Source organism: Nematolebias whitei, chromosome 15, assembly GCF_014905685.2.
Source record: "Nematolebias whitei isolate Nwh7 chromosome 15, NemWhi1, whole genome shotgun sequence".
NCBI lineage: Eukaryota > Metazoa > Chordata > Actinopteri > Cyprinodontiformes > Rivulidae > Nematolebias > Nematolebias whitei.
Genome location: NC_056512.1, coordinates 30,691,941 through 30,701,317, shown reverse-complemented (window position 1 = coordinate 30,701,317; position 9,377 = coordinate 30,691,941). Strand labels below are relative to the sequence as shown.

The 9,377-nt window shown below is 38.6% G+C and overlaps 1 protein-coding gene across 1 annotated transcript in view; it reads right to left on the bottom strand.

Moving 5' to 3' along the window:
* Positions 1-6,169, bottom strand: part of LOC119421632 (protein kinase C alpha type) — a 42,167-nt gene extending 35,998 nt beyond the window's left edge. Inside the window, exons 1-2 of the mRNA XM_037688981.1 lie at positions 6,064-6,169; positions 2,982-3,110 (exon numbers count right to left, since the gene is read on the bottom strand). Coding sequence (XP_037544909.1) covers positions 2,982-3,110; positions 6,064-6,076 — 142 coding nt within the window. The 5' untranslated portion in view covers positions 6,077-6,169. The remainder of the gene's footprint in view (positions 1-2,981; positions 3,111-6,063) is intronic.
* Between the last annotated feature and the right edge of the window lie 3,208 nt (positions 6,170-9,377).

Below are 9,377 nucleotides of genomic sequence, written 5' to 3'. Positions count from 1 at the left end.
TGATGTTCAATGTTTTATGTTATGAGTGCTTAGTGTATATTTAGTTGATGTTTTTCTTAGTTCATATCTTAGATGTTATTACCGTTTTTCTTATACATTTTATTGATGGATGTAACTGGGACCTTGTGTACATAATTTCGCTCCACCACATGTACCACATGAGGTGCGAATGACAATAAAGAAACTCTGACTCTAACTCTGACATAACAGACAGATCATCACCAGTGTACATTAGACAATGCCAGGACAAAGACTAACACAGAGACACAGACTATATACAGGAAACACCAACTAGACCAAGTGAAGGCACCTGTGAGTAATCACAGATGCCAGAGAAAGAGACAGAGGATGCATGACATGAACATGACACATGATGGGGCTAGATATTAAAGAAACACAAACCTTATAAAGACAAACAGAGGATCAGGGGAACACAGACATGCACGACACATGGGATAAAACCACAACTCGCACGAAGACTTGACTGTTATTTTACACCGGATGCCCCTCCTGATGCAACCACAGATCACCGTGCTACCACAGCCCTCTGTGTGGAGCAGAGAGCTGCTATCTACAGCACTTGGGGAGCAGATGGCGGGGATTAAGGGCCTTGCTCAAGGGCCCAGGATGGGGCAAATGAAGGTGGAGGCAGGTGTGTGTGCTTCACCTTTCCCACCCACATTTTGATGTTGTAGGTCTGGGGAGTTGAACCGGTGACCTTCTGATCAAAGGTTCCATCTCTAACCTCTGCACCACCACTCCCACTTTAAGTACCAAAGTGCCAAACATTAATCTCATGTGTGATTATAGCTCATCTCATCTCTGTATTATAGCTGTAAAACTGAGTGAGTTACATGTTTGTGTTGGCTAATGTTGAAAAGCTGCGGTAGCCATCTTATTAAGTTGGGCTGACTCCAGTTGCAGATGTACGGTAAAGCCAACCATTACTTTATGAAAGTATAATTAAATAAAAAGAGTGATAAAAAGAGATAATCTACAAAACATTCGGCAGTTCAGCTTCTCAGAATCTTTAGCTGGAAGACTTTTGTTTTGCCCTTGATGTGGAAGCTCTTCAAGGTTTTGGACTTCGCTTTTTAAACGTTTGTTTTGTTTTAATGAACATGATAAAATTTGTCGCTGTGAGGTCAAAGTTCACATTTGAACTTGTGTTGTGTTCTTTCCAAACCCATTAAGTGTTACCAAATGATTAGGACTGATTGATGCATCAGTTTATATTCAAATCTGGAATAATAAATGTTTACAAATATCCTAGGTCCAAAAGGTTTACCTGCTTTTAAACAACAACTCGTCTGAATAAAGCCTTAGTAAACTGAAGAGTGAAGTATAATGACCCTGAAGTGAAAGTGGGAGTTTATCAAATAAACTGCTTTACTGGATGTGAGACAAAAAGAGCACAACTTAAATACCAGAACAAATGATACAGTTCATGATCCATGTCCAGTTTGGATGTTTGTTGGTAAATTAAAGGTTCATAATTATCACCAGGACTAGATGTTTGGGACTTTTTTATTTTGTTCTTTAAAAACTGCTTTTATCTTGATCAAAATGAGCCGTGTTTGGAGCTCGGTGCCATTTAAGCAACTTGCCTGCAGAACCTGACACTCCCACAATTCAGAATTAGGCAGAAACGAGGTGAGGCACTGCAACCTTAGATTGAAATTGCTGTATTTAACTTTCAAGGGGTTCACATCGCCAAAGCAACACTAAGGTGGATTTGGGAAAAAAAAAAGATTTCAGGTAAATTACAGAGATACAAGGTTAAAACACGGCTCTCTTGCTGAGTTCTGGACAACTCCCCGTGTTTGGGAACAGCAAGAAAATAACAGATTTGATTTGGCGGTTTTCACTTATCGTGGGTCTTCAGGGTATGGATCCCCCGCAACAAATGAGGGACTACTTAATTTGCAAAAGTAATTACCAAAAAAACTGAAAAGAGAAAGCTGATTAAAACCAGCTTTAGTTGTTGTTTGTATAACAAACAATAAAACCTGTTTTGTGTTAGTTTTGGTCGAAGCTTGAAAGAGCCACTGCAGAGGGACCAAAGAGCCACATGTGACCCCTGAGCCACCACCAAGCGATCAGATGAAGGTGCAGAGAGTGTGACCATGTGGTTGAATAAATGTCTCCTCCAAAACTGGATGAAGGCACGAGGGGATTAACGGCGCAGCATAGAGATTCAATATCTTCAGCATTCAGTGGGCACTCAAGATCATCGGATCAGCTGCTTTTGGCTGTTCCAAAAACAAAACTGAAGCTCAGAGGTGATCGGGCATTTTCAGTCATGGGCCCCAACTCTGGAACAACCTGCCCCCCAACATTAAACAGGCCACCTCCCTTCCTGTGTTCAAATCGCTGCTAAAAACACATCTGTCTTCTCTGGCATATCACACAGTGTGAGCAGATTTAGTATTTTTGTTCTGTGTTTTTAGGTTTTCATTTAATGATTTACTTAATTTTTCAGTACTAGCATTAGTGTTATCCTGATGCATGCTCAGCATGCATTAGCATTAGTGTTATTTTTCCATTAATTTTACTCTCATTGTTGTTATTGTTAAGCACTTTTGTAGCAGCTCCTGTTTTAAATGTGCTCTATAAATATAATTGACTTGACTATTACAAAAATGTTTCACTTTGCAAAACATCTGGAGTGTTCTGCTAATTGGGTGTGTGGTTTTTGCTAACTGCATGAAGTTTTGGGGAAAAACAAACTGTTATTAAAATTGTGCCTCTGCACTCATAAAAACCTGTGTTATAAATCAATGTGCAGCGGTAGCCTCATGCCCGGGAACAACAACAACAGTGATCAATGAGCTAAGGAGCCCATAGCTGTGAAAAGACATAAAACCAGTCATTTCTTCAGTTCTCCTCTAAGCCTCATCCGGGCCCTGCCTGCTAACGTCACCCTGGGACTGAGGCGCTTGCTGCAGGCGGGTTTTGCACAGGTAGAGATCAAAACCAACCTGTAATGTGTAGCCTGTCCCCGCTGACCTCGATCTTGAGGAAGAGCCGTCCCCGGCGCTCCGTGTGGTCCGTCCCGCACAGGCTCGGCACGTTGACCACACACTGCTTGTGCACGTTCATGTCGCAGGCTAGAAAAGAGACAGAATGCAGAGACGAACAGACGGTTGAGTTAATCTGAACAGTGTTAGTGTCATTCCACTTCTGTGTGTGGAATCTTTGAAACATCAAAGTTCATGCTCAGTAATCCAGGTAATAAATCCAATAAAGTTCAGTCAGGTCCTCTGGACAGTTTCTTTTTGTGGAAACGTTTCATCTTTCATCCAAAGGACTTCATCAGTCCGAGGAGCCACAACAAACTCAGTCCTATAAGTATCACACTCACATAGTGGACCAACAAGTTTGATGGTGATAAGATGATTTCTCGAGTCCGCCCTCTCCCTCGTCTATGTTTTGAACCACTTTGGCCATGGCTGCCTCAGACGAGTCGACGGGGGAGAGGGCGGACTCCAGGAACCATCAAACTGCTTGGCCCACTATGTGAGTGTGATACTTATGGGACTGAGTTTGTTGTGGCTCCTCGGACTGATGAAGTCCTTTGGATGAAAGATGAAATGTTTCAACAAAAAGAAACCGTCCTGAGGAACTGACTTAACTTTGTTGAATCTTTGAAATAAAATCCATTTTAGTGCAACAGAACTAAAGGTGAGTCAGAAATACAAAGATAAGTAAAGATAAATGTGTTATTTTCACATTCCTCTGAATTTAATAAGGTTCATGCAGTTTGCAAGACATCATAAATAATTCTCTGCCTCTGAGGACAAAGAACAAAAATAGTTTGAGGAGTATGACGTTATGGCATATGAACAAGAACATAATACAACAGGAAACTATACTGAGCTGCTGTAGTTAAGAAAATAAAAGCTGAAACCTGGAAAAAAAACACTTTTGAGTCTATTTAGAGGTTTAACACAGATTCTAGATAATAATAATAAACACAACAAAGATAATAGTTGATTGCAGGCCAGCGATGCGTTCCATATTTAACCTGGCCTTTGATCACAGCATGGGGAGATGAACTATTATGTTTCAGAATTATTTAAACATCAAGTTATCCCATTACTTGATGAAAACGGTTTTTTTCAAAAGGTCAAATTTGGCCTCCTTTAAAATAGAAAATTAAACAACAAGCTGTAAATTGACTCAAATAAATCACAATTACCAACAAAACAAACACAAAAAAATTGGTGTGCAATACTGAAAAGCAGGTGGCTTCTGTGCTAAAATCATCAATCTCAATTTAGGAGCAAAAGCCCAAACTGTAAGACTGAACATCATTTAAATTTACCCATCTGACATTTTTGGGAAGGAAAGATGTGATGTAGCTCACAAAACTGCAGAGCTCAGTAAATTGGTCACGTTTTTTTTTTCTACAGGTTTTTGCATGCTGACTCATCATTATTCTCGTCCAGTCACCAGAAACTCTAAACAGACGAGGAAGATGCAACATTTTATAGGAAGAGATGGAAAGATACACAGATATAAAGTGAAAGGGCAGTCAGCTCCAACTAAACCAGGAAGAGTTACGCAAATATGACCCAAACCTTTAAAATAAACCTGAAAATGTTCAATTTCTCACGTCGGCGATTAAATTGACCTGTATATAATCTGCAAGTCATCTTTTGGCTCACTCTTTGTGATGCTTCATCACCGAGTCTGAGTACAGGATTGAAAACCCAAAAAACTTTGTGTGTCGTAATAAAAGTTGAAGCGATATCAAGTCTTCAAATGACCCTCTGGCCAGAGATCAGATGAAACTCAGGGAACTAGAGAAATTATATTTTCTGTAAAAATGCAGCGCAGATGCTGAGAGCTGAATGACTTTACTGAAATATTCTGAGGAAGTTAAAGCTAAATGAAGTTAAAGCTAAATGAAGCAGAACGCTAACGGAAAGCTAAAAGTAGTTCAGAAGACAGAAGAGACAAAAAGTGTGCTGAAGCAGTTCATTAAAAAACGTTACAGTATTTGAAGATTTTTCCATTTATATGAGTGAATATTTGTAAATAAAGTTAATTTTAAAGTTATAAAAATCACAAGTCATGGCACACGGCTCCAGAATGAGCTGAACATTCTGATATATGATGACTAAAATAGCACAAGGTAGGAACAATGGAAAAACAAGAACACAATATGTTAAATCATCTTTATCAAAATATTTCTAATTTCTATTTCGTGCTGCTGTTTGACGTATTGTTTTTCTACCATTAGTGCTTAGCGTATTTTTAGTTGATGTTTTCCTTAGTTCATATCTTAGATCTTATTACTGGTTTTCTTTTACATTTTATACATTTGTTCAAAGTAACTGGGACCCTGTGTACACAGTTTCGTTCCACCTCATGTACCACATGTGATGCGAATGACAATAAAGGACCTTGAATCCTTGAATCCTAAGTCCAGGACGGGGGACACTGGCAGACATTCAAAAATACCAAATCTTGTTTGGGAGTTTTACAACTTGTGCTGCGTTCTGACATGTGATAGACCTTCACAAGCATAAATATCTTCCTCCAACTGTTTTTCAATCCTATCCGTCCTGCTGTCTCCCCCTCCTGTCCTCCTGGTAGTTGTCAGGCTGGGAGGAGACGAGAGCTGAGAACACAGCTCGTAATCGCTGCGGTCTCCCTACATCAATTTGTTCTGGTGCGCTCTCATTACCATCTGCAATTAGAGGACCACCGAAGCCCCACAGATGGGTGTACAGATTGATGGATGGAGAGAGCGTGGAAACAGAAGGGAAGAGGTGACACAAGAGGCACAACAAGGGACATATGAGACAAAAGTAACGTGATAAAAGAGTGGGCTGTAAAGGCGTGTTTGGGGTCTTTCACTTAAAGAATTGAAAGAGAAGTGTGGGTGGAAGGAACGGCAGCGCAGACTCTGAGGACAGGGCAGTGATCTGAGCTGCAGCTGTGACGTAGCATCTTACAGTGGCAGGGTATTCCCATCTGTCCTCATTAGGACACAGCTTTTAAATTAGCCCAGCACAGGTGCATCCACACACACACACAGATGGAGATACTCACTGTCACATTTCATTCCTTGATGGATGAGCCCGTACAGCAGAGAGCCACAGTGGTCACAGAAGGTCGGGCTGCCGTATGTGTGAATCTTGAACTTGTGTTTGCTCCTGGGGTCCTGCAAGGATGGACAGACAGGAAGGCAAAATAAACTGTAGGTTAAGATGTTATAAAACTGATGTGGAAGTTGAAATAAAAATCTCAAGGCCTTTTTTATTAAAATCAGTGCAGAGGTCTAACTCACAGACAAAAGATGTCATCAACAAAAATAACTCAAAAACAACCCAGATTTTTTCATTTTATGATTGTGATGTTATTCCCATGATGGAGCAAATAAGCTTCAATCTGGCAGGAATAATCTGTGGTCGAAGGGATTCAGATGTGTCGCACCCAAATGATTCACTCTCCATTTTAGGACAAAAAAAACAAAACTGAAATTTCTGGAACAGATCATTCTTTCCACCCATTTTTTTTTTTTTTTTCAAAATGAAGAACAAAGACATTTTAGTTTAAATGTGAAATGATCAATTAATTTAAACAATTCAGACATTGAAATATTTACAGCAGCGCCACACAAGATTATATTTTTATTGCCTCCTCTTTAAATCCCAGACATGCTGTTCTGGTTAAACAAAGTTCCCACAAATTATAAATAGAGGGCAATACAATTATCGTTTGGTATTTATGTTAATGCTAAAATAAAATTGGTAATAAACTGACCATAGAAATCTTGGAAGCATGCAAGACAGAGCTTCTTTACAAACAAAATGCTTAGACAAGGAGTAAATGTACTTCAGTTTTAAAAGGAAAATAAATGTCAAACCAGCAGAAATTCACTGAACTACATAGAAAAGCATTTGAGAACTGATGCTGACTGTACAAATGTGATGACATGACTAGAAAAGTACCTCTTTATCTTTGACGTTTGCACATAAAGTTGCAGAATTAGCAGTGGAATCTGGTAATCAACTCGTTTGTTCTGAACTGATTCATACGTTTGCCAGACTTCATGGTGAGAGCTGAAGTTAGCTAATTTCTGCAGTCACCACAAAACAAGCACAACGCTAATTAAGGCCCTACAAATGAGGGTGGATAAACCCCCCCATCGGTGTCTCCTCCATCAAGCTGAACTGTCAGAATGGCTGCATGTGTAATTACACAGGACGCTGGCTGAGTAAGAAGACCCGCGCCGATGAAAAATGTTGGGTTTCTCCCACGAGCAAACTAAATTAGGCAAACAACAAGATGTCAGAGAGCAGGGCAGAGAGACAGTAATATGGAAATGATTTTTTTATTTAAAAGAAGGAGGACTTGAGGGGTTTAAAAGTCTAATTAACATCTCCATCTTTATTTGTTTCCTCCTGCATTTCGTTTTGGGTATTCAAATAAAAGGAACGCTGAGGAGAAAAGTCCTTGTGGTGTCATTGCCCCATTCCTGATGGAGTTTACTCTCAAGAGCCTTTTGTAATTATTATTTGTTTATAAGAACCTTGAGCACCTGTAACCTATAAGAGAACCTATAAGAACCTTATCCTAAAGGAGACTCGTTGAGAAAACAGTAACAGGACTCACACAGCAGCTGTTTTGTGATTCTTCGTTTTTATTAGATTTTTATTTCCCTCTCTCCCTTCTAGTGTCCAAACAGTGATCCATGTTTAACTGTAATGTTGCGCTTTAAGTTTCCTCCTGTTAACTTGCAGTGATTGTCACTTTGCGTGTATTCTCTTTGGGTTTCTTTTTCTCCTGGGCAGAGTTAACCATGGGCAGCCATCATGAGCTTCTGGCTGCAGGAAAATGTGAGCTGTGAAGACATAATCTGCTCAGAGGCGCGGCTTTAAGCACAAATGAGGGTTTGCATGCTTCCGTGTGTTAGTTTGGACTTATTATATCATCATAGAGCTTGTTTTATTTAGTGAAGCTTTTTTAAACGCAGAAGACTGATAAAAAAAAAATAGACTTAATAGGAACAAAGGTACGAGTCGTTGTAACGCTCATCTGTTATTTTGTCTAACAACGTAAAAACATTCAATTACAAAATACTTTAATTTTAAAACAATATTTTAAATAACAGCACAATCAGTTAGCTTTTCTTTAGACCATCCCCAGTTCTGTTATCCTGGCATACAGCGGTGAACCATGACTATAAGAGCTACGCCTTCTGTAAGGATTTTCTAACGTCCTATTAAATGCTAACGCTGGAGACACCATGGGTCACCATCTGACTGCATTACTTTACTTTCAGTTTTGCAACTACGTAACTCTAACAGAAAAGGCTTTCTCCTCTTTTCATTTAAAGTACAACATCTGACTTCTCATATCATTTTTTTTTTACGATCACTAACAACAATCTGAACATAAATGGTGACCCAATACCAGACAAAAACACAAACAGGGGCAACTCCTCTGAACACATAACCTGAAAATGTCCACCCATTTCTGTCCCAAGATGACATGCACCTTCCTGAAGTCTTAGGTCTCATGTTTTGGTCCCACCCACTCTATATCAGCATTATGATTGGTTTATTTTCCTGTCAGTTATGAAACAAACTCATCCTGGAGCTAAGTGTGCCTTCTCTAACCACCTTCTGAGAAGTCCTGATGATTTAACCCATATGAAATCTACATTTCAAGTTTTAATTCAGTATTTTTTTTATATACAATAAATATTTTCAATCTAGTTTTTACTCATTTTTGCAAATATCTCCTATTTTCTGTAAACTACTGTGCAGTTGAGCAATAATAATAACAATACTATTAATAATAATAATAATAATAATAATAATAATAATAATAATAATAATAATTATTATTATTATTATTAATAATAATGAAAATACAGTTATCCAATCAGGTTAGTTTAAATTTTCTGTCTCCAGGCAGAAACATGTTTGAAGGAGCTCTCATTGGTCAGGACTTCACTGTGGTCAGAACCCTGAGGGTTCCCCACTGTTGGCATACCAAAGTAAAAAAAAAAAAAAAAAATTTAAGCATTTTTTTCCCCTTCAAAATGTTGGGCTTGTTTCTCAGTTTATTTTAATGTATAACATAAATATGTATACTTAATAAAACAAACAAAAACAGGTTTCCACAACTTTTACTAATTTTTAAAGACCTGAAATACATTTTGATGTCTATGTTTTGCCTTACATGTACAGACATTCAAGTTCAAGTAGGTTTTATTACCATTTGCATCACATGTGGTGCATGAGGTGGAACGGAATTGTGTACACAGGATCCCAGTTACATCCTACAATAGCAAAAACATAAAATGTAAAAAAACAGGAATAAGATCTAAGCTATAAACAAGAAATACGCTAAAC